This window comes from Convolutriloba macropyga, chromosome 4, assembly GCF_964194025.1.
Source record: "Convolutriloba macropyga chromosome 4, txConMacr16.3, whole genome shotgun sequence".
NCBI lineage: Eukaryota > Metazoa > Xenacoelomorpha > Acoela > Convolutidae > Convolutriloba > Convolutriloba macropyga.
The window spans coordinates 34,115,140-34,141,860 of NC_134471.1; the positions used below are offsets into that span (position 1 = coordinate 34,115,140).

General features: G+C 35.9%; 1 protein-coding gene across 3 annotated transcripts in view; it reads left to right on the forward strand.

Annotated features, from left to right (window-relative positions):
• Positions 1 to 26,721, forward strand: part of LOC142337634 (dynein axonemal heavy chain 7-like) — a 291,470-nt gene that overhangs the window by 69,864 nt on the left and 194,885 nt on the right. For all 3 annotated transcript variants that reach the window (XM_075387009.1, XM_075387011.1, XM_075387012.1), the window contains exons 20-26: positions 2,853 to 3,098; positions 3,931 to 4,163; positions 4,625 to 4,835; positions 9,638 to 9,661; positions 10,041 to 10,259; positions 12,542 to 12,724; positions 13,595 to 13,708. In XM_075387009.1, coding sequence (XP_075243124.1) covers positions 2,853 to 3,098; positions 3,931 to 4,163; positions 4,625 to 4,835; positions 9,638 to 9,661; positions 10,041 to 10,259; positions 12,542 to 12,724; positions 13,595 to 13,708 — 1,230 coding nt within the window. The remainder of the gene's footprint in view (positions 1 to 2,852; positions 3,099 to 3,930; positions 4,164 to 4,624; positions 4,836 to 9,637; positions 9,662 to 10,040; positions 10,260 to 12,541; positions 12,725 to 13,594; positions 13,709 to 26,721) is intronic.

Consider the following 26,721-nt stretch of genomic DNA (forward strand, 5'->3'; position numbering starts at 1 on the left):
TTTTGCGAGCATCTGGATACCCTATTGGCCGATGGGAATTTTTCTTTGGATTTATATGCTTTTGAAATTTTAAAAAATTTGATAAACTTTTCCAGTTTTTCAGTGAAAGTTGTTTTTAAGAGCTTTCTTTTCTTAATTTAGCCTGAAGTATTTTTTTCAAAATTCTTATAAGTGGTTTAGTAAGAAATAGTTGTTTTGATGAAGTTATTGTGGCAGGGATAGTTTTTTCGGGATCTCAATTTATAACAAAGTTTGATTAGATTTTTTATCATATTTTAACAGATTTGATTTTATTGTCTTTACTTTTTTGTTTCATGGTTTTATTTCAAGATAATCATAAATTAGTGAAGGCACGTTTTGTTTGATGAATAGTCGGATGGCGTTAAAATGGATTTTCACTTCGAGTCGTTTCCGGAATTTCTTCGGGCTATGTTTTTTTTAAGGTCTGTTCACACATTTTCATGATTTTTGAAGTGAAATTGGAGTAGTGATTTTGGTCACGCCGAAGCAGGAAGTGGAGCGAAAAAGCGAGTGGTTTTGCGGCGTGAAATTTTTTCGCTCTAAATTTAAAGTAGAATGAGAAAACGGGGTTCGAACAAAAATTCGCTTTTTTGCTTTTCGGTTTTTTGTTCACATGCGGCAATTTCAGTTTGATTTTTACAGTTTTTTCGATTTTTTGGATGGCATTTTTTTCTAAATGGTTTTCCCAATCCATTCGTAGTCCGTTCCTGGTCTAGTTTTTTGTTTGAATATAAGTGTCCTTTCTCGCTAGTGGTTTTTTTGTTCACATGCGGCATTTTGAAATTGATTTTCTGTTTTTTTTTCTTATTTTTTTATCTGATTTTTTTTAAAATGGTTTTCTCAATTCACTCATTGTCCATTCTAGGTCTATTTTTTCTGTTTAGTCAATGAAAATTCTTTGAATTGTACGTCAGGAGTTGTCCTGCTATGTTTTTAAGATCTGTCAACACATTTTCATGATTTTTGAAGTCAAATTGGAGTTACGTTTTTGGTCACGCCGAAACAGGAAGTGGAGCAAAAAACCAAGTGGTTTCGCGATGTGAAATTTTTACTATCATTTTAAATTAGAATGAGAAAACGGTGTTTGAGCAAAAATTTATTTGCTTTCTTGCTAGTGGTTTTTTGTTCACATGTATCGAATTTTTTTCCAAAAGGTTTTCCCAGTCCATTCATAGTTCATTCTAGGCCTAATTTTTTCTTTTCCAAATTTCCTTTTCTAGCTAGTGGTTTTTTGTTCATTTTGACATTTTCTTTTTTTATAATTTTTGTAGAAATGTTTCTCCGAGTTAACTCATAGTCCATTCTAGATCTAGTTTTTTGTTTAGTGGAGCAAAAATAAGAGTTATCTTGGCGTAAAAGTTTTTCACTCAAATTTTAGGTTACAGTGAGAAAATGATTTCTGAACGAAAAATTGTTTGCTGGATTGTGGTTTTCTGCTCACATGCAGCCCTCTGACTTTTGTGAATTAATTCCTGGTTATTTGTAGTTATATCTTTTGTTTATTAGCCGCCGTCAGCCTCTTAACGGCTATTATTTAACCGCTTTCCTTTTTACAATTCAAAGAATTTAAGAATTTGAATTGTATTGGACGCTGTCCTTTTTTTAAGATCTGTCAACACATTTTCAGGATTTTTGAAGTCAAATTGGAGTAGTGATTTTGGTCACGCCGAAACAGGAAGTGGAGCGAAAAAGCGAGTGGTTTTGTGGCGTGCAATTTTGTGCTCTAATTTTAAAGTAGAGTGAGAAATCAGTGTTTGAACAAAAATTCGCTTTCTCGCTAGTAGTTTTTTTGTTCACATGCGGCAATTTTACTTGGATTTTTACTGTTTTTTCGATTTTTGGATCGGTTTTGTTCTAAATAGTTTTTGCAATCCATTCATAGTTCATTCTAGGCCTAGTTTTTTCTTTGAACCAATTTTGTCTATCTCGCTAGTAGTTTTTTGTTCACATGCGGCATTTTGACAATGATTTTCATTTTTTTTCAAATTTTTTAATCAGATTTTTGGAAGTGGTTTTCTCAATTCACTTATAGTCCGTTCTTGGTCTACTTTTTGTCTAGTTAATGAAAATTCTTTGAATTGTACAACAGGACTTAATTTTTTAATTCGCTTTACCTTTTGATCACGTTTTTCGCATTACATAAGTCACAATTTTCACGCGTAGCTTCTGACCTACTTCTCTCACTGTTTCAACTAAATAGATTTTAAATTTTATCACGTATCCATTTACGCAATGTGGTGAATACTGTCAAAGTCAAAAGATCCAAATCAAAAAGAGACGGGATAAACCGATAAAACCCGTTCATAAATTCATTGAGAATTAGGTTAACAAAGTTCATTAGAGTGTCTGCTAGCTGACATTGGTATTGATTTTGTTAGCTTTCAGTTTTGAAGCTGATTAAGTATAGTGTTAGAATCCAACTGAAACTGCACGTCAAATTAGAACACTTTTTGGCACTGAAAAAAAAACAGAAAAAATTCGGTCAATTTTTCTGTTCTTTTTTTATTTTTCTGTTTCAATCCTGATGTTCATCACGCGCGTCAACGGCGGCTATTTCCCGGCAATCTGCCGGCTTAGTTTACTTTCTCAATAGTAACGTTTATGTTGAATTAACATATTAAAACAGCTGTTGATATAAAATCCTTACGGGTATTTTTTATGTTTAACAGAGCACAGAACCTCTAATCATAATATTAAAAAATGTGCAAAAAATCTAAATGTGATTAGTACTTTTGACTCTCAAGATTTATTCAAGTAATATAAAAGAATTTTTTTGTTCAAAAACAGTTTGAAATCGGATAAAAATGTGCATAAATTCTTCGACATTGTAGGTTCTGTTTCGAACTGTTGCTATGATGGTGCCAGACTATGCTTTGATCGGAGAGATCTCTCTCTACTCGTCTGGGTTCCTGGACGCACGCAACCTCTCTCGCAAGATAGTGATGACATACAGACTATGCTCGGAACAGTTGTCAAGTCAGCCTCATTATGACTACGGAATGAGGGCTGTCAAGGCAGTGCTAGTTGCGGCCAGGAACTTCAAACTCAAATTGACCAAGGACTCTGAAGATGTTTTGGTAAATTTCAGTTTGGAGAAAAGGCGCTTTTTTCAGCAAAATAGCTATAAGAACCGGGATTGACCATTATGAAATTTTCTTGAAAATCCCATAAAGTCGTATATAATTTCTTGAAAGTGACACTAGATTCATAATTGTTCTGTGGTTGCCTGGTTGCCGTTCAAATTCATAATGAACTGTTTACTGGTGGAATTCTTGCTAAGTTAGTTATTAAAGTGATCCGCGGAATGGTGCAAGAATCTTTTATAGGGAATATGATCGGTTGAGCACTGCAGCATTAACATCTCCAAACTGTTAAGCAGTTGCCACAAGACCATTTTGGTTTGACAGTCAAAAGAAATACCACAATTGGGCCACCACTTGAAGAGAAATGTTCTCATTGGTTTGTCCTTGTTGGTGTAACTTTTGTATTTTATCTTTCACATTCGGCGTCTTTTTTGTGTAACTAATCGTCCAACAAAATTCAATTCAATTCCCAATATAAAACCTTCAATAAGTGTATATATTGGACCGCTGATTTTCGACGGATCGAGTTTTTAATGGATTGAAACAAGGCTTAATTTATAAGCTTAGGAAATTTCGTTTTCCGATTTTTGTCAGTTTTAATCTATCAATATATAGTTTGATAGCTGAGCTATTGGGTATTTAATTTATTAATTATAGTTGATTTATTGGATAGTTGGGTAGTTTGATAGTATCATCGGACAGTTTTGATGATCGTGTTATTTCATTAACAGTCGCAACAGTTTTGTATTTAAGTATGCCTGTAATTTAGAAACTAATTCATGTTCCAACCTCTGCATAATTTACTTCAATAGTTTCTCTGATTAAGGTCCTGCGTTCTGTTCGCGACGTGAACCTTCCCAAGTTCCTTGCCCAGGACGTGCCTCTATTCGAAGGAATTCTCAGAGATCTTTTCCCTGGCATTGAGGCCATGAAGCCCTCATATTATGACTTCTTCTTCCAGTGGGTGGGGGTGGCGTGTGCCAAAATGAACTTGGAGCTGACTGAAGCTTTCAAAGAGAAAGTTTCACAGACGTATGAAATGATGCTGGTTCGACACGGGTAAATATACTTCCAAGTCGTTTTGAAAAATCAGTGGAATAAGAAATTAATCAAAATTAATCATGAAATTCTGCTCCGAAGAAGTTTCTTCCGAGCACCAAATGAAGAGGTGGTTCTAAAATAGAACTTGAGACTGTCTGGCACAACTTTATACTCGCAACCAAAGTTCGTGGCTATTTCCGTAGCAGCTTATATAGCTTAGCAGTAAAAATTGGTTCCATTCTTATACGTTGCTGTGGCTACTTATGAATCTCTTTATCTGGACGCGAGTGCCTCATTATAATAGTCCTTATTCACCATAGCTCGATTGTCTAGCGTCAAATCAGTTTTGTATTCTGGTATCTCAAGAGCTTTGTTTTAGTATAGGTCGGCATGTCAAAGTCAGACTCCCTTTTTTCATAAATCCACTTTTATGGCCACTGCTGTAAACAATTTTTGTTCATTCGCAAAAATTTTTTTAGCTTCATGTTGGTTGGTGAACCTTACGGAAGCAAAACATCAATCCTCCGAGCCCTGGCTGAGACTTTGAATCTAATCGCCCAGGATGCAGTTGACAATTCCAGTTCGGCATCGTCATCGTTTCACGAACAGGGTGTCGTGTTCTCTACCATTAACCCAAAAGCCATCACTGTAGCTCAATTGTATGGTGCATTTGATAGTTCAACACAGGATGTGAGTATAGCTTAGATATAAGTATAGGATACAATATTCAAAAAACTGCATCTTGTTTTCAGGGTAACTTATACTGGACGCAAAAATATTATTCATGAAAATGGAAAAATTTCCTAATAGAACTGGTACCTATTCGAATCTCTTACATTAAGGATCAGTAACTAAGTGCCACGGAGCAACAAGGTTTGTTTCCGTGCGTTAGTTTAAAATGTTCTGACTCCACTTATGCGCGTTCTTCTCTTTCTTTCTATTTTTACATTTTTTTTTCTATTTTTACAACTTCTCGTACGGCTTCCACAGATGTTCTTAGAAGGTGGCAAATTTTATACTTACAAAAAAGTTTAAATGCAGAAGGGACCTCAGATAAATTTTGGAAAACGATTTTGATAATTGCAAAAATACTGCGAATTCTCGCGTGTTTCCTACAATATATAATCAAAATATGTTACAGTTCTTGAGAATTATATTTTTAAATGACTAAGTTATTCTACCTACAACTGTCTACATTATTTTAAAATTTTGTGATAAAAAAGTGAAATTCGGCCCTTTTAGTTTTTTTCTCGAAGTTTTTGTTCGATTTTGGAAGTTATCTAATTCGAAAAACGTTTGAAGAGACAGAAACACAAAACAGAGGTCAACAAATTATTTTTTTTCAAATTTTTAACTCTTTTAATGGTAGAAAATATGCGAAAAAGGAGTCTTTGCCCAATATTGGAAGGTGTTCCTGCATTGCATCATATTTAGACGTGACAAAATCAGTTTTCTTATTTCTGAAGAAGGCTAAAGAATTAAAAACCCGTGTTTTCAAAAAAATGAACTTTAATTGTTTTCCTTGATTTTTTGCCATTTATGCTGATGAATGCAAATGTGATTGACTTACAATTTAATCACAGACAAATCACAGACAATTTAATGACAGCAAAAATCAAGAAATAGAAAATTGCGAAAATGAAAAAAAAATATTTCAAAATAAATGAATTTAAATGTCTTGCCATTAGACTGTTTTCTGAGTGCGGGATTTTTCACCATAAGCAACAATCCGAATTTTGACAGTTTCCGCAGACATTGACTCTTAATACAACACTATTTTTATAAACTGTTCAATGGAAATTAATCAAAATTATTTCACGAAACTGTTTTCGAATCTACTGATTTTAGGTTTTCCAACTCCTAAGATTTCTAAGAGTTGTAATATTGTTAATTGCTCTCAAACAACAGAGGTAGCGATTTTATTAGTCTTGGCGGTCTTTTTTATGCGATTTTGCGCTTGACCGATGTTTCTTCTAACCCATTTGACTCATTCCTCAAAAACGGGATTAACAGGTAGCAAACAATGGGCATTAAGTGCTCTTAGAGCTTTTCAGCACACTAGTCTTCAATTATGCGATTCACAGGACTTGAGTCCCGGACTTTAGACTCAGAGCATTTCAGTGCTGAACCATGCATTTCAAGCTTAGAAACTTAATTCAGTTCTGAAACATTGCGTCTACAGAATACTCTAAGTTTCTTTATTCGTTAAGTTTTTCTTTAAGTTTATATTGAGGTTGCCCAGAGTAAAGTCATCCTGTATATAGTCTGAAAATTACTCATACCCCAAAATTAAGTCTGAGTAGTAAATAGATTATAAACTTTAAGACCATTTTTAATTGCTCTGAAACTAATTTTGTAGCAATATTATATTAGTCATGTTGGTCTTTCTTCATGCGATTTTTCGCTGGACCCATTTTTCGTCTGACGCATTTGACTTTTCGTCCTCAATAAACAGGTAGCTTCGATAAACAGGTAGCGCCCAACGGGCATTAAGTGCTCTTAAAACCTTTCAGTGCACTTTTCTCCAATTATGCGTTTCAAAGAACTTGTTTTGGAGACTCATACTTATGATGTGAATGGCGGTTTTTATGGGTTGACAACCCCACGACACCCCCACACATGAGCCCCCTTTTACTTTACCCCCAATCCCCAACCCTGCACCTCGTTCATGCCGTTAGGGATCCATGCAGCCAAAAACCGCTCTTCCACCCCCCCCCCCCCCCCCCCCGCTGTTACCGAGGTGGCAGCGGAAATTTTGCGAAGAAATGGAACGAGATTTCCCGATGAAAAACCCAAAGTCTGAGTTCGGACAAACTATCACTTATGTTTTGGGATGCAAACAATCAGATGGACGGAAGATGTTCTTTTTGTTTCCAAACAAGCTTGACGCTGCAGGTTTTTTGGAGTTTTTGAATATTTACAAAGAAAAAATGCATTTCCTGGACATAATGCTCCTGTGCCTAAATCGAACATTATTGTCATTTTTTTCCAAGAAAAATGAGTGGACGGCACTGGAAGGGCTGGCATGCAGTCCAGATCTGAATCTTTTTGAAACTTTTTGGGCGATTGTGAAGCAGCGATTAGGAAAACAGACAGTTTTTTGGGAAAATTTTGAAGAAAAAGTGTATGAAATTTGGAATGAAATTGACGCAGACGCCGTGAGAAACATGTATGAAAACTATACAAACCGTCTACTAGACGTTAAAAAGCTAAAAGTGTTATTACGCGTTATTAGAGAACAAATTTGAACTCGAAATGTTATATTATTTGATGCTTGTATTGCTTTTTAAAAAATTTTCTGGTGTACGTAGCTTTTTGGTACCATAGTGTATTTTCTACGAAGCCAGACGAAATCATTGCTATTCTTTTTTATTAGTTATTGCAAAAAAGAAAATTTCTATTAACTGATCTTTTCGTTTGTAATTTAGTCCAGTTTAATACAGGTAATACAATGAAATTTTTCGTGCAGATAATCAGCTGACTTGGAACTTTTTCTTTTAACGGTTCTTTCAATTAGCTGATATTACATAATCTCTGCATGTAGTCTAGCAAAAAGTCCTTTTTCTGGACAAATAGTTCAGAATAAAACAAGTCCTGCGTTTTATTTATAATACCACTTTCCTTACTGACCTGTTATTCATTTTTATAGAAACAGACTAATGCCGTAAGTGATCTACATAAAAGTAAAAAGAGGAAAATTGTCACCACTTTTGTTCAATAAACGCGAGACTTTTGTCGTAGTTATAATAGCGCTTGGATCTTTTCCGTTTGTGCCCCCCCCCCCCAGTACGTTATGCGCCCCCAGTTACAGAGCACGTGCCATTACATAGTAAATCACTATGTAAAAATATTGCACGTGCGTCTGGGGGTGCAAATAATATGCGCCCACTAAGCTGGGGGGGGGCACAAACGGAAAAGATCCTAGCGCTTTTTGAATTTCTTGATGTTTGTGAGTTTAAAAGAAATTTCCTCACTTCTGTTTTTGAATCTACTGACCGCTAACACTTTTATCACTACACCTTGTTCACGATATATGTTTTCACCGGTGTCAGGACAATTTACCCAGTTCCATTATACCCAATGCCATCTTACCCAATGCCAACTTACCCAATTTATCCCATTGCTAAATTAACCCGAACGACTATTTAGCCGACCATAAAATAAATGGCCCGTGGGACTTGATATGAAACTATCACAACCGAACATGGGAATAGCCGATTATATAACTAGATGGCTCGTGAGACTTGATATGAAACTATCACAACCGAACATGAGAATAGCCGATTATATAACTAAATGGCCTGTGGGACTTGATATGAAACTATCACAACTGAACATGGGAATAGCCGATTATATAACTAAATGGCCTGTGGGACTTGATATGAAACTATCACAACCGAACATGGGAATAGCCGATTATATAACTAAATGGCCTGTGGGTCTTGATATGAAACTATCACAACCGAAAATGGGAATAACCGATTATATAACTAAATGGCCTGTGGGACTTGATATGAAACTATCACAACCGAACATGGGAATAGCCGATTATATAACTAAACGGCCTGTGGGACTTGATATGAAACTATCACAACTGAACATGGGAATAGCCGATTATATAACTAAATGGCCTGTGGGACTTGATATGAAACTATCACAACCGAACATGGGAATAGCCGATTATATAACTAAATGGCCTGTGGGTCTTGATATGAAACTATCACAACCGAACATGGGAATAGCCGATTATATAACTAAATGGCCTGTGGGACTTGATATGAAACTATCACAACCGAACATGGGAATAGCCGATTATATAACTAAATGGCCTGTGGGACTTGATATGAAACTATCACAACTGAATATGGGAATAGCCGATTATATAACTAAACGGCCTGTGGGACTTGATATGAAACTATCACAACCGAACATGGGAATAGCCGATTATATAACTAAATGGCCTGTGGGACTTGATATGAAACTATCACAACCGAACATGGGAATAGCCGATTATATAACTAAATGGCCTGTGGGACTTGATATGAAACTATCACAACTGAACATGGGAATAGCCGATTATATAACTAAATGGCCTGTGGGACTTGATATGAAACTATCACAACCAAACATGGGATTATATTGTCCACAAATATTTTAAATCATCCTTCTAATAGCGACTGCTAATTTGTAATCGGATAATTGAACGAAAAGATCAAAGAGCATTGGGTAAGTTGGTATTGGGTAAAATGGCATTGGGTAAAATGGCATTGGGTAAAATGGCAGGTTGGGTAAAATGGCGTAGGGTAAAATGGCATTGGGTAAAATGGAATTGGGTAAATTGTCATGTAACCGTTTTCACCCCACCACACATGCTTATCACGCGCTTTTAATTATTTTGCATAATTAATAATTATTAAGCAACTTACAATTTAAAAAATTAAATATGCAGTCTTCTTTACTTTTAAGGGCTTGCTTATTGGTTTTTGTTTTAGACTGGATACTACGAGCAGTCAAAGGTAAGATAGAATTCCAATTTGGTACGACCTGCGTTTTCTTCGCGTTAGTTCTTATTTTTCCAATCCGAAATTTTAGCCCGAATTTTTATTTTTGTACCCCTTGGGATCACCATAGGAAGAGAAATCCTGTAAAAATTGTCTGCTGTTTGCATTGAATGTAAAAGGAGATTAATGAGCAGAATTGCTAACGACTGAAATTCACTGAACTGCAATTATAGTTCTTGGCAAATGAGCACGCTAATTTCATTCGCGCTACAAGTTGTGAAAAAGGGAGAACCTTATAACTTTTGCCTGCTCTACGTTCTCAATTTTCCTGAACTGCAAATTTTTGGGCGCAATAACGAATATAAAGAAACTTCAATTTTCCCCCTTTCCCCAGTGGCGCGAAGGGGTACTTGGGAAAGTGTTCCGTGACTACGCCACCTCCCCCAAGCCCAACCGCAAGTGGATAGTGTTCGACGGACCCATAGACTCCCTGTGGATTGAGAACCTGAACACAGTTCTGGACGACAACAAGAAACTGTGTCTGATGAGTGGGGAGATCGTCCAGATGACAGAGAGCATGACACTTATATTCGAGACTATGGATCTAGGACAGGTGAGCTCTTGTGGTATATGTGGATGTGGTACCATGATCCAGTTATTAATATCAGCGAAAAATATGAGCGCATGGAACAGATTTTGGCTTTCTTGTAGTTTCTCCACCCTAGAAAATTTTATGTCGAAAGTAACGGGGGTATGAGCTATTGAGGGAGATATTATCTTGACTTAATTATTCGGTACTATTAATGAGGGAGAAGACAAAATGTTTGTACATTGCGGTTAAATTTGCCATGTTAAAAATTTGCCTTGTTTTTTTCTCATCTTGAAACACATCTTAGCTCAGATATTAGTTCTAATTATTAGCTCTAATGACACTGTAATCAGTTGTTGAAACTTTGAAGAACCTGTGGTCGATTGAAGCAGAATCGTGAAGGGACATCGTACGTTGTCAGGTTTAGCGAAAGTATTTGATGCAGTTGAAACAGCTAAGTTAAAAAATACGGTCTCCGGGACAACTTTTATTTGATTAGAACTTATTTAAAAGAGAAAGATTAGTACCGTGGAGTTGGAAATGAGACCTCTGTAGGATAGAAAAATTGACGCAATTTAGGACTAAAATAGTTGTTGCATAGCCTCAAATGCTTATAGCAAATAATTACGCCTGAGTCAAGCGCTATTGGCTTGACTAAGGGGATCAGTTGAAACAACATTAAATCAGTAACATATATGAAAAAGGGTATTTTAAAGCAATCTGATATTGTCTTTTAAATTTGTCTTTTTGAACCAAAGATCTTGCTGAACTTTGGCCACGATCCAGCAAATCGTGAAAGTTGATACACCAAACAAAATATATAAACAACTAATGAATAGGAAATGTATTACAAAGATTTTCTAAACAGATATCAGCAATGCAGAACGCGCTTAGGTGCTTGCTAGCAGCTTAAAGCAAAGTTTATTACCATTTTAATGAAGTATGATTTTCATACTCCTCATTTAGTAGAAAAACATATGTGCATTTTGATAAAAAGCAATTTTGCTGGAAATATGGGTGTGTGGTTGATTAAATTTTGTATGATTGAACAAAATGGGAAAGGATGCTGAAGAGAGGTTGTTAATTCCAAGTTTTTGCTCCATGCGGTGGGTATTGCCGAAAGAAAAGTAGCGAGGTTCTGACATCAATGCTTTTGATTGGCTGAACCGAAGGCATATGGGAAAGTGGGAAATACAGATTGAATTTGGCCCTCTCTCCGCTCCACTTCAAAAGAAGGAAAGAACCCAAGGCAACTTTCTAGCTGCACCTCTCCCTTTCCTCTGAGAACAATAGCCACAGCAGATGTGAGGTTGCCGACTTGCTGAAGAGAAGTACAGGAACCTGAGAGAGGCCAGGAAGAGCGCAAGGTTTAGCAGGAGGGCTTGCTCTCGAGAACGTATTCGAGCACTTAGTATTCAATCTTGCAACCTCTGCTTAAAGAAAGCAGCACTAATCATGGGCTCCATGGCGTTCCGATTTAGTCTTTTTGTCACATGTGGTAACGATCTACCCGCAGTACCTGTAAAGACTTAAATGGCGCTTTTCGTTGATGATACCAACAGTTTTGGGAAATATTGCAAAAGGGAAATAGAATTTGATCAATAAAAGGTTTCAACATTGATGCAAAGAATGAACTAGCTCAGCAAGATTAAACTCAGATAATAGTTAAATGCAGAGGAAATTTTGATAATGCTATTTCAATCGATAAATAACCAAGAGTTTTTCAGATGACGTAAAGTATTTAGTTCTTTTGTGAGAATTTGAGCTAATTATGAAAAAGCAGGCACCATCTTAGAAAACGGAATCAATTCATTTTTTTATCGAATTTTTGTACTGTGGCGGAACTTATCTCATTATGAATGTATCTCATTACGATATGCTCATGCAGTACATGCAGCCGTAATATTACTTTGACATATTGATCTGCTGCGTAAAAAAAAAACAATAATTGGTCCATTTCCGAGACGGCGAAGTTTTCCCTTGAGAAATATTTCGCTTAAGACAATCATAAGAGCTTCAGACATGAGAACAAATTATCATTATTTTTAAGCTAAGCGTTTACCTACTGTTAAAGTATGAACTCGAGTACTCTGAAACAGAATCATCTACAACCATCGAATTGAAAGCTCTTTTTGCTCAACCTGAACTGGAGAATTAGAATTAAGAACCGGTAGTCTGTAAAAACGATATTGTTAAACTCGTGAACATAGTAATGAAAAGTTGAAAGAGCGTGATTTAATGGACAATTACATTACTGCAGGGTTAGTGTAGATGTGGTTCCTATAGATCATTTCACTCTTATCCAGGCTTCTCCAGCAACAGTGTCCAGATGTGGTATGATATACACAGAGCAGTCTCAGCTGGGATGGAGACCCATTGTGAACATGTGGATTAAGAGACAGACTAAACTGACAGAGTCTGGATACACTGCAGCCATGATTGAGTACTTCCTGCCCAAACTATTCGAGTTCATTCAGTCCAATTGTCAAGTTAGCCCATTTGCTTACTCATTTCTAATGTCTATTGTACCGAATTTTTGATTCAGTTCAATCATTTCAGATTGCTATTTTTTGCTCTGTATATATATATATATATATATATATATATATATATATATATGTATATATATATATATATATATATATATATATATATATATGTATGTATTAACACATTTAAAATAATAGCCCGTGCTAACATTTACCTAATGCCCTTTATTGGCTCCTTAACAATTTTTACTCAATATTTTCAGATGCATAATTTGACCAAATGATAGCTTTCTGAGGACTAGTTTTGTGTCCTTTTATAACAAGCAGTTGAGCTGCGTTCGAAGCAGCTTTTGATCAAACTTTTGTGATTTCGGAGAAGACTCTGATCAAATTTTCGTGCGGCCCTGGTCCAGGCTATAGTGCGATGGCAGTTTTCTTTTCTGTTCACTCAAAAATGTTCACTTTGGTCTGGGAGTGCAACCTGCTTTTTCCCTAAACAAATGTAGCTCCAATGTTGCGCAGTTTGCAGTTATCTTCACAATATCCTCTTAACTGCATTTAATTGCTCATAATTGTTCTTAACCAACACGAAGATCTCAAAAGAGGGTCTAGGAAAAAAGCCCAAAAAACACGGATTTCGGTCGTAATTATTTTTTCGTTTTTGATTATTTTTCATATCAAGTCCCACGGGCAGCTGAGGTTAGGCATTGCCATGTTGCAGGGTATTTATCCTTGGGTTTTCCCCTAAATTTAGGTGTTTTTTTCCGAAACCGCTCAAAAGATTCCCTTAATTTTTCGAATTAACGTCTGCTCGCATTTTTAAAAATATTCTGAGTACTTAAGTATAATGAAGTCTCTATGCATTTACAGAAATTGGTGCCTTGTTCCGAGAGTCACCTGGCTCAAAGTGTGATCAACTTGTACGAGGGACTCATCAGTGTACACCTGGGCAGGAATGCTGATCAGTTCACTGATTGGCAAGTGGTATGTTACTGCATCATATCTACAAATAAACAATAATTTCTGCACTCAATTTCATTGCGAACGTTCAGTGGCACCTTTAATTTTCAAATTTTTGACTGAAATCTGAATTTGTCCAATTTCCAATTTGTCCAACATCGGATGTGTTCACTTGAAATTGCAGCATCAGAGCGCATGTGAATTGCTTCATTTGAAATCATAATTAGCTTTTTCAATGAGTATCTGATGTTTACCTGTTGCCAAAAAATTACCCAGTGTGCAAAAATACCCGAGCCAGCATACCTAATCCAAATTTAAATTATTCTCTTTTGATCTTAACATTCAATAGTTTGAATTAAAAATAGCTGTTGATATTGCAGGCATATGGTTTATCATATTTATCCGGTTAATTTAACCTCACGTTTGGTTGCGATAGTTTAATATCAAGTCTCACGAGCCACCGAGGTCTGACAGTGACAGTTGATTGACAGGTATGACTAGATGAGAGATGAAATGATAGATGAAATTCAATTTATTTGTCTTATTTTTAGTTTCCCATTCGGTATAAAATCCTGGTGCCCAATTATAATTCACCTGCATTTGTATATGTCTTGTTTTTATTTAGGTTGAGGTAAGCTTGAAAACTTAAAATATAATTGGCTAGAGACATCGGTTAGAATCACTTGTTTTAATTTTTTGCTTTAAACTAATTTTAAATAAAGTTTGAATTAATATTTTTAAGGTTTCCGCTTTCATAAATTGCTAAATGATTGTTTGTATATTATTTTATTGGATATCAATTGAGTTTCCCTGACGGAATCAAAACGGTTTTAAAAAGTTCAAAGTGATCGATTTTCTCAAGAATAAGAGAATATCCAAATGACTTTTACAGGAGAAGTGTATAGATTTAAAGGGATTTACAGAGATCTGATTAATAGATCAAGATGACGACTTGGATTTGTGAGATGAAAAAGGCTCCAAAATTCCCCCTGTGTATACCCATTATCAGTAAGAAAGAATCTAATAATAGAGCCATGGTTTATAGTGGGTATCCTAATGCTGACCAAAATGATTATCCGGAGTTAATTATTTTTCCCAGAGGTATCCTCAAAATACAAGCACTTAATCTTGGTGATGTGAAACTTTAAAATCTGATATTTTATACTGATTACTAATTTTTTAATCAAAGAGCTCGAAGAAGGTATTGAGCTTCCCAGTTGAATTTCGTTGCTACCTTGAATCAAGTCTTAACAATCTTTTTGGATTTAGCGAAAGCCTTTAACTCAATATCCTTGGACATTTTTATTCAAAAAATTGAAAAATATGGTTTTGGAGAAAACGCAAGAGTCTTATTGAACTCGTTTCTAATTAACAGGAAACAGTGTGTTAGAAACGGATTAGTTGAATCCGACTGGACAATTATAAATCATGGTGTTCCACAAGGTACTGTACTAGGACCACTAGTATTCATACTTTATGTAAATGACTTCGGTGAGGAAATAGGGAAAAGTTCGAATGTTTTACAATTTGCAGATGACACAGTAATTTTATGTCATGAAAAAAATGAACAGTATTTAGAAGCAAAGGCTAAAAAAATATTGATGGAAACTGAACAATATATGAAACAAAACAAGTTAACTCTAAATGAAGGGAAAACAGAAATAATGGTTTTCAAAAATGAGAAGTTACCAACTGTCAATTGTGTTGAATTTCATAGTCATTCATTGAAACCAACAGATGAAGTCAGATACTTAGGTGTTATTCTTGACAAAGAGTTGACATACCAAAAACAACTTAATAATGTGATCAGTAAAATGGCTTTAGCTATCAGATCAATTTATTTGGTACGCAATCAAATACCTTTAAAGGCTCGAATAAATCTCTTTAGATCACTTGTTTTATCGCATTTAGAATTTAGTGCAATATTTTTTCAAAGTTTGCCGTCCTACTCAATTGACAGAATAAACAAACAAATTAGATGGGGCATAAAAGTGTGCTTTTTTTGAACAAAATATGACAGTGCTCATAAACTACTTCTTGAAAATAAAATACTTCCCGCAGAACTTCAAATAGCAAAAACTTCATTAAAAAGACTTTTCGATATTGTCCAACAAACAAACATACAAGACCAAAAAAAATTCAGAGTGATCGGAGACGTTGAAATTGAAGTTAATAATCGTACACATGATTTTTCTATCACAACAAAATGTAAATCAAAATGGAATCAAAATTCAATTATAAGAAACTTTGTTCGGAAATGGAATGAACTTCCAAGAGCTCTAAGAAAGGAAAAATCAAAGAAACAATTTAAAAAAGAATTAAAGGAAGAGATGCAAAAAAGACACAAACGAGTTCCAAAGGACAAAAAAATTGAAGGCTTTAAAAGTTTATTTTTATAAAATAATTCACGAGAACTAGAAACTGAACCTTAGTTTTTTATTATTATTATGTTTAGTTATTCAAGGGAAATATGTAGTATGTTTGATTTATAATATTACAACATGTAACTTTAACCTTGGGGTTATTCGAATTTACATGTTTGAGATTTAAAAAAAAATAAGCCTGGCAGTATCGTGGAAACTTACTAACAACCTCATTCCGACTTGAGCTGATAATCTAGAAATTGCTTTCACCAACTCTGAAGGATCCTACCTTCGAGAGGGCTGAGGATTTTGTACAGATATCCACCACCACCCTGCAAGCGTGAAAGTACCTGAAAGCAATTTTCCAATCTATTTTGATATCTCGAAAGAAGTAAAATTCGTTTCGATATTTTTGCTCCTCTTGTATTAGACCAGGATTGCTCAATGCAAGATACAAGTTTGATTGTTCTCGCCAATTGCTCTTTAATAGCCGCCCTCATCTTCTCAGCCGGCTATTATAGCGCTCCTATTTTTACAATCCAAGAATTGGATTGTATTGGTGCTCTGTCTTTTTTACAATTCAAAGAATTTTTACAATTCTAAGAATTTGAATTGTATTGGGGCGCTGTCTTTTTTTTAAGATATCTTCACACATTTTCATGATTTTTGAAGTCAAATTGGAGTAGTGATTTTGGTCACGCCGAAACAAGAAGTGGAGCGAAAAAGCGAGTGGTTTTGCGGCGTGAAATTTTTTCGCTCTGAATTAAACGTAGAGTGAGAAAACGGTGTTTGAACAAAAATTCGCTTTATCGCTAGTGGTTTTTTGTTCACATGCGGCAATTCCGCTTTGATTTTTTCTGTTTTTTCAATTTGTTGGATCGGATTTTTTCTAAATGGTTTTCCCAATCCATTCATAGTCCTTTCTAGTTCTAGTTTTCTGTTTAGTCAATAAAAATTCTTTGAATTGTACGTCATGACTTGTCCTGCTATGTTTTTATTTTTGTAAGATGTTTTCACGCCTTTGTTCATGACTTTGAGTTTTGAAAACGGATAAACAGGTAAAGCTCAGTGGGCATTAAGTTTCATTAGCAGCGTTTGGTAGTCCTTCAAGTGCTTTGTTTGGTGAAACAACTGGGAATGCCCTAATTCAAGGTTAAAAGGTTGCAATTTTTTGCGTTTCTTCGTCCTTTTTGTAAATTTTTAGTTGAACCAGTCTAAAATTGAGGTTTGTAAAAGTTGAGAAAAGTCATTTTTAAGACATATTTTTTTAAAGGCCCTTTTAGGAGCTGTGTGTTTTGGTACTAAAAACGTTCACACGCAAATGTATACTAATTTTTACATTTTTATTTAAGTTTAAAGACAATTTGTGTAATTTTTACGAGTTTTTCCAGACGTAGTTGTCAAGGAACCTCTTCTAGGGTTTGATAATAGGTTACTGCAGAATTTCTAGAGGTATTAGAAAGGCTTTCAACTTTTTAACATCATAAATTTCAGCAATGTTTTGGTTAAATTTTTTCAAACTTCTTAACATTTACTTTCATTTTTAAGTTTTTCCAGCCCCAGGTGACAAAAAACCTGATATAGGATTGGGTAATTGGTTACTGAAAAATTATTATTGTCCATGTGATGGTTTTCAACATTTTAATTTCACAAGTTTTAGCAATTTTTTGATAAAGTTGCTTTTTAAATTTGTAACTTTTAGGTTTTTCCAGCCTCAAGGGCCACGGAACCTCCTCTTGGATTTAATAAGGGGTTACTTCACAGTTTCTAGTTGAAATAAAAATCTTTTCAGTTTTTAATATCACGCATTTTAGCAGTTTTTTTAAGTGAAACTTATATTTTTTATAGTTTTTTTTGAAATTTTTCAACATCAAGTTTTTTCGTCGCCATGGGTCCAGGAACCGCCTCCTGGGTTTGATAATAAGTTAGTGCATAGTAGCTAGAGGTATTGGATTGGTTATCAATATTTTAATAACCTGAGTTTTTAGCAATTTTTTGATAAAATTGAATATTTTTTCAAATTTTCTTAACCTTATTATTATGTTCCGAATTCATCCAGCTTTTTGAGCCAATGAAGCTATATAAAGCTTGAAATAGGGATACTATTTTGTCTCTGGTGACAATGGAATGCTTCTGAAGATAGTAATATCGCAATTTATAGCATGATTTTGTTGTTTTTTTTCGTTTGCCGTTTTCCGAGTTTAACGATCTTTACTGGCCAACGAAACTTGTTAAAGTCTTGCAGATGAGTTACATTACAGAATTTCAAACATATGTGAGTGATTAAATTTTTTTTGCGAAATAAAGAGACTTTCTTTATTTTTTGCACTTTTCAGCCTTTTGAAGCACTTGTCACATTTCCGGAATTATCTGCCTTTAGTGGATAATAAATCTCTCTCAAGGCTTGTTCGTGAATTGGTGAGTATATCGAATCATATTATATTTGCCCTTCAAGGTAAAAACGTCAGAGTTTTAGCAGTTATAATTTGTTTGTTTCTCAACTTTTGAGATGGTTTTTTTGGCTGGGATTGTTCAATTGATCGGCTGGTCAGATACAATAGATCTCAGTTTTTCATTCAATTCTGGATTGTATTTCAGGACTTGTCCTGCTATGTTTTTTTTACTTCGTCGAACTGTTTTTCGCTTTACCTTTTTGCCGCCTTTTCAATATTTTGCTTGAAATCTTTTTGACTTCACTAGGCTAGTTTCACTCTTCTGTCATTCTGCTCAAAGTCCCTTTAAATAGCAGCTGATCAGCAAAGCAATTCAAAATGAAGAGAGTCAGTATAAAAAAATCAAAGTCAGAAATAGAAACGGGATAAACCCATAAAGCCCATTTTTAGATGCCCGGTACTTGAACTCTGTTCTCATAAGTTGTAGTTACTATCTGTAATAATTATTGGTATTCATACTAGACCCTGTAGCCTCTTACTGAGAGACAGGAGCAAGTTCAACTACGAAATGACATCAAAATAAATTGCACTGAAACATATTTTTGTACAAAAATCAATTTTTGTTGGGATTTTCTTTTCTTTTAATCCCAATAGAGTTACGGGAATCAACGCCGGCTATTTTCCGGCAATCTGCCGGGTATGTTTAGTGATTCTGTGAAAATTCAAATTCTTCTGGAAATCGTTTGAAGTAGAGTTTCTCCTGAAGGGTTGTCGCCGCATACCTGGATTTTCTCCTTATGCTGGAAAAATAGGCAATTTTGGCTCGCTCTTGACTTTGCAGCTGAATGCTGCTTCAAGTCGTCTGAGCTTCAAATAGTAGCCAATCGTTAATTTCCTGTCGTTCAAAACCTCAAGACCAGTCTGGGCCTTTTTCCTTTCGAGATTGCAAATGGTCTCTTTAGCATATGTCAATTTCCACCATTCTCCGAGAAAACATTTTCATAGTTTTGCTTTTACCAGATAAATTATTTGCCCCGTTTGTTGTTTCAAATTGAATTGTATAGTGAAGATAATAGTTTTACTGATAGCCGCGAAGAGATAGCGGCTATTATTGAGGACATGTGTTTTTTTTTTAATTCGTCGTCTCCATCAATGATTCTTACGACCTGACTTCTTGGAAATGACTTTTTCAATGACTTCAGTGACTTCTACTGCTTTTCACTTAAAATTTGTGTGCGTGACATCATTTCTGCTTTTAGGTCAATTGCGTGACATACCTCGCTCAAAAAAGTAACTTCTGAACTCACTTATGGAATTTTTGAATTTATGAACATTTACTAGTTGAAAATCGATAGTGGGCATCTAAGTAGTGCCAAATTCTTGATTATTAGTCTTGATTTTTTGATTTTGAATATCAATTCTGCAAAAGTTCTTTTGGGGCTTTTTCTTTATAAACCATATGTGTCATAAAAATGACAGTCCGAATCTAACCTAAAAAGTCTAGTGGTCTATTAAGGGACTGGTGGTCGATCTGTTTATTGACTTTCTTTAGTTGTTTCAGTTCATGCACAGCCACAAGCGTCTATCGCGGCTATTTTCCGGCAATCTGTCGGCAATATTTCTGAATTCAGGCTATATTTTTAGAATTTACATGTTTTGAATACAAAAGAAGGAGAAAAAGGTCCAGGATTTTATCTGTTGTTTTCGTCGTCTCGATCGATGATTCTTACGACCTGACCTTTTGGAATTGACTCTGTCAATTACTTGTGCTGGTTTGCAGTTAAAATTTGTGTTCGTGACGTCATTTGTTCTGCTTTTACGTAAATTGCGTGACTTACCTCACTCAGAAAATTGACTTCTGAACCCGCTTAAAGAAGTTCAAACTTCATGAACATTTACTACTTAAAAATCAATAAAGTGCAACTAAGTAGTCCCAAGCGTATAAACTCTAATTCTTGAGTATTACAGTCATGAGTTTTAATTTCGAATTTTAATTTTGAGGAAGCTTCGTTAGCCTTTTTTATAGAGCGTATGTTTTATTCCATGGAAGGCCACAAGGAGCGTCTATCGCGGCTATTTTCCGGCAATCTGCCTTCTATGTTTAATTAATGGTTGGTTAGCAAGTGAAGTTTTTATTGATGTTGATTTCAAGAGTTTTGAGGCTACGATTTTTTCGTTTCGTTGTCTGACGCTTTTTTTTTCAATTAAATTTGTTAACACTGCAGAGCTGAAACAGCCAAATTTTTTCGAAAGACATCGAATGTTCTCCCTTTAATGGGGTTTGCACGCGTAGTCGCATTTTTCATTCTCTCTCTCTCTCTCTCTCTCTCTCTCTCTCTTCCTCCCTCGAGCAGTAAATTTTAGTTCATTTGTATGATTACATTTAGATGAAACTTGGCTCAACTTTGTGAGTAAAATGACTTTCATACTTGAAACTTTAGTTCAATTTGAATTAGTTTAAGGTTGGAGGAACTCATATGTGTTATAGTACTCCCTAATAAAAGGCTTCTGCGGAGTGAAGTTAAATAAGTCTTATTAATTTATCGCTGATTGTTTTTATGTAGCTTTTTGAGCGGCGTCGATAACTTTTTGTAGTGTATATGTACATAACTGTATATGTTTCTATCTGTATTATACGGCACGGCAATCTGCTGGCTATGTTCATTTTCTCTTAACCAAAAACTGTTTCACTCCACAGCTTGGTTCTTGTTGATGTTGTCTTTTTAATCTTCAGCTATAACAAAAAAACGTCCTGCTGGACATTTCAGTTGACTGTTTTTCATTTAAAAATTGCGAACTAACATTGGGTCCAATGTTTGTCAAGTCATATGTCCTGTAGAAGCGTCTTCGTAGGTATTTTCCTGGCTTAAACGTTCCTTCCGTCAATCAACATTAAGCTTCTGTAAAATGAATTCATAAATTTAGAAAACAATTTTGCGAACGTTTTGCAGTTAGAAGGAAGTGTTGTGCCTGAGTAACAATAACATATAAAATTGTCTTACTTTGAACTTTTTTAAAAAATATATTTATGTTTCAAAGATGACTGAACCTTTTGACAAATGAGTGTACCTTTCTACGTTTGCTTTAAAATTTTGTGTTTCATCAATTCAATTGGTCACTTGACCCCTGAGTCAAGTGTTAACTATAACATGAGCAATGTTTTAGCTTGAATTATTTTTTTGCGTTGCATTGAACCCGCCTCAAATTTATGAATATCAACTAATAATATTACAAATACAACCCTTGTTTAATCAACGTGAACACTGTCCAAATCGCCGAACCCTTCATATTGACCCATTCGAGAATTTTTGGGTCTCTTCATAAAACAAATTTGAATAAAGAGTTTTCCGACAGTTGTCAGTCCATTTTTTCATTTTAATGCAACTACCGGCCTTGGTATGAACTTGGTACGACCTTAATGCGGCACCTTAGTAATCTTGATAAAGCAGCCTTAATACGGTCTGGAGAAAAAATGTCTCAGTGCGGTTTTAATCTATAGCGACCCTGTCCAGTTTTCCAAATTGTGGTAACCTATTTTTTTTCATTGAAGTAGGTTTTGTAATTTGTTCAATAAACAATAATTTGCTTCAAAGATGTTTCCTAAAACATTTGTACCTCGATTTATGCATTTGGCTTTGATTGCCGATATCTTCCAAGATTCTTGCAAGAATCTTGCAAGTTTTGAATCATCTTGCAATATTCTTGCAAGATTTGAATCCGCTCATCACTAGGGCTGGATCCCAGTTAGCTCACCATGGAAATGTTTGCGCTGTTGAAAGAACTGACAACTCTTTGTTTCCGTTATAGAGTTTTCAGGCTTTGATATTATTTTTGTGGTGCTAGAAGATTTCGCTTCCCCCCGCGGCCAAGCCAATCGGGGGAGCAGGAGCTAACAAGGCTAAGAGGAGATTCGATCCCGTTATGAAGAAACGGAATATGGCCTTGATAGCGGCCAAGACAGCCGCTAAAACTAACCTAGTACACAAGGCTGACAGATTCAAATTGTTACATGTTGTGAGTGACAGCAATTTAGATTGAATGTATCCGCACAAGTGATGTCTGTCGAATCATTGAAAACCCCCACCTCCGTTTACGAGGTTGAAAATTATGCTTTTTATAAGCATGTAGGCGCAGCAGTTAGGTAGATTTTGGTAGAAATCTTGTAATGCTTACTGTACCCCCAATGAATCTGGAACTGTGATTGTGTAAGATCTGATAAGGACAATTTTGATAGGTTAGTTCTGACCTTTGACTTAGCAGATCTGATAAGAAGATGTATTTCTTTCAGGTATAGCCCTCCATCTAATTTTCCTGAATCACTGGGGTAATATTGTGCGCAGTCTTACGTCTATCTTACTGATGATCCAGACCGAAAGTCCGTATATCCAGACAAAACGAATGTTACGAAGTAAATAAGTAAGCGAGATATTATCAGCCAATCAGAATCGAGTATTTCTAAACTTTAAAATAAGATTTAAATACGTTCTAATATACGTAGAAAGTTCCGAAAAAGTTCATTTAACCTAATTTCAAGTAAATATAACCACTATATGTATCGATTAAGCTGGTTTTCGGCTTAATATTTTTAGGTTTTCTAGACAATTGCCGATTGAATACGAACTGATTTGACGTCAATAACATCAGACAAAAAACCAGTAAAAGAGCATGGAAAAAACCTTGCCGTCTAAGTATCACTTGTTGCTTTGTACACCGATAATGCTTACACGTTGCTATGCTTTGTACGTATTCTTATAGTCGAAAAAGAGTTGAATTGAGCTCCCGAACTACAGTTATTTTACTGAGTTTATATGGTACCGCGCCCTAAGCGGAAAATTACGTTGAATAACTTATGTGAGTAATGTGAATAACTTCCGGAGAAAGCTGATTGAAAGCCGGGCTATTGAAAAGGGTATTTACAAAGGATGTTATTACGTCAATGACGAAGAATTTCTTGTCGAAAGAGATACTGGACTGCAGTCGAAGAAAGATGGCACCCAGGTTAGGGCAACGAAGTGTGAGAAATTGAGGAGAATAATTATTTATTCAACCTACACCTTTTTAAAGAGCGAGTGCTCTGTGCGTTGAAAGGTGGATTTGTTAAAACACTGCCTTTCGCAGAATTAATCGAGCTATGGATTATGAACGATTATTTTCGGTCTCTAGACTAACTTCTAGTCAGTGACTGTTACGAAGAAAAGGAATCAACTGACCTCCACTTCAAGATGATGATGGGCAGCAACCAGGGATAAAGAGAAAAAACTGTGAGAAAAATTTTTTGAAAACTTATTGCAGTAATTTGATAAAATTTTAGACGGCAAGAAACCCAACCCTTGATTTTCTTATTGCATGGGTAGAAATTACTGGCAAGGTGCCCAGGCAAACATAATTTTTGAGACTAAAAAACATCAATTTCGAAAATTTTTGGCCGATTTACCAAAAATTCGAGAAAATTGATATAGTCGGTTAGTATATCAAAAAATAACCTCTGATATAGAGAAAATTGATAGAAAATAATGCTAAATTGTTCAATTTTGAAAATTTTTGTTCAATTTTGAGGCAATCGCAAAAACTTTAGAAAATCAATACCGAATATTGATAAACCGTACTTTTGAGTTTAAAACCGTCCAGTTGACTGGATTACCGTTCCGTAATCAAGAATTTGCAAAAAATTGACCAAAACTTGGAAAAAATTCGACAAATGCATAAAATTTTGACAAATTTGTCAAAAAATCAATTTTCCTACAAGAAGATTCGTAAATTGAGTGAAACTCAATAAACATAAAAAGTTGAAAAATTTTCACAACCTCCGGCCAACAACAAAAAAATTGAAACAGAGAAAATCGAAACCCTATAAATTTTCCTCGTCGCTCGTTTATGTGCCGTTTCGTCCGCGTCCTTTTCGCCCTTTAACTTTCCAATTCTCCGTGTTCCGTTTTTTCTCAATAACGTCTCTCTCCCAAAACTTCGCTTTTCGTTTTCTTCGCTACTTTTTCGATTTTCGATGTAGTATGTCATACGTGATGAAGTATGTTGTTGTTTTTGCTGTAGTATGTTGAGTATGCTAGTATGCTGGTTTGTTGTTTAGGTCTTATAGCCTTCTAGGGTGTGACTTAAGTTTATTCTCGAGTTACGGCTGGGTTGTCCTTTGACTTTTCAACTCTACTAATTTACTAGCCTTTCTGTTGTAGTATATTGATTTTGCTGCTGTATGTTTGTGTGTACCTGTACGATTGCTAGTTGGTTTGGTCCTGTTGCTTTCTAGGGTGTGACTTAAGTTTATTCTCGAGTTACGGCTGGATTGTTTCGCGACTTTTCCAACTATCTTAGTCTACAAACACACTATTGTAGTTTATTCAATTTTGCTGTAGTTTGTTTAATAACGTTAGTATGCTGATTGTTTGTTACGGTTTGGAATTTGCTAGGATGTGACTTAAGTTTATTCTGGAGTTACGGCTAGTAAATTTCTCGACCTTTTCATCCTTTTAGTGTACTACTGCTTTGCCGTAAAATAGTTTGTCGTTAAATTTGTCGTTATAGACCCATTATGAACTATATTAGATTGTCTTGCAGTAGCTTCTCTCCTTCTTCCTAGGGTGTGACTTAAGTTTGTTCTGGAGTTACGGCTAGGTTGTCTGCTTGAGTTTTTGCTGTGGTCTGCTAACATAGTTCTTTCCAAACTCATTTCCCGCCCGTTCCTTCCCACCGTCCCGTTTCGTTCGTTTTCCCGCACGTCCCGTTTCCGTTCTGTCGCGCATTGCTCGCTAGACTTCTCGTCTGTCCCGTTTCCGTCGCGTCGCGCGTTGCTTGCTCGACTTTCCGTCCGTAACGTTTCCGTTTCGTCGCGCGTTGCTCGCTCGACTTCCCGTGTGTCCTTTGCCTCCCTCCGCGTTGAGCGCATAGCGTTCAGCGCTCCACTTCTGTTTTTGTCGTGCAAAGTGTGCTCGACGACCTTCTTTGCTCTTTGGGTGGTTTGTTTTACGGACTGTCTACAGTGTGCTGTGTCTGGTGTCTTTTGCGTTGGGTTTGTTTTGCGTGGATTTGATTTCTTTGGAGTGTGCATATAATAGATAACCGTGTGCTGTGGTAGTTTTGCTGGTATTTAGAAATAATAACATCGTGATGTCTAATAGTCTTGATCAAAAAGTCAAAAAGTTGTACGCTGCCAGGTCAAAGCGTGAAGCTGAATTGCATGCTATACATGAAGATATTCTTCATTGTTTAAATAGTCAAAGTAGGCGAGTGAAAGTTGAACGCCTAGTAACAAAGTGCAACGAAGCATTTATGACCGTTGTAGACAAAAATGAGGACCTGATTGCATTTGCTGGAAAAACAGAAGATCCAAGTGCACTTGTTCCTTCATTAGAGTCTTACTTGGAAGCAATGACAACTAAGAATGACAAGATACTCACTTCAGCACGAAACTACATCAACTCTGCTGATGATAAAGTGAGTGAGTTCCAGGAACCAAGGGCTTCCATTCGTTCTAGATTTCCCTCAATTATGACCTCGTCAAAAACATCTAGTCAGCGTAAACATGATTACGTAATTGCTAAAATGAAGCGCGAAGAAATTGAAAAACAGAATGAGGCAGCCATTCGCCTTGCTAAACAGAAAAAGCAAATGGAATTAGATGAATTGGAGGAAAACAACAGGAAACGTTTGGCAGAGGCAACTCTGCAAGAATTTGAATTGCTGGACGCCGTTTCTAAAGGTAGCCAATCTGAAACAACTGCAAGTGCTAGGACCTCAATGAGAAGTGAAAAGGCTGTCCAAGACTGGATCAACACCTCACTTGCTTTAAGTTTTCACAATGAGGAGAAAACTAGTGAACCACAGGTTATGATTGACCCTCCAGAATGTCCTAGCCACAACAACGGCAAAACAGTGGAAGATCAGAACACTGAAATTTCAAGGCATTCCATTCCAAAAAATTGTCGAGGCAATTACATTTTAAGCAATGAGACCTTGCAGCAACTCGACCCCTATTATACTCCACCTGAAAATTTTTGGCTGCTGCTAACACACAGGCGTTGTACCAGGCGCACCTGAGGGCGCAAAGGAATCAAACAGGCCAGCAAGGCACGGCGCTCCCAAGCATAACTAACCAAGGAACCGCGGATAGTCAGCCGCCTTCTGTACACGCCCCAGGGGCTTCCTCACCACCCATTCAACAGCCCATTGCACCACAGACGTTCGCACCACAAGAAAATCAGAATATTGCAACCGAGTTTTTTCCCAACGCACAACTTCAAATTTCGCAATCCAGGGGACCTGAAACATC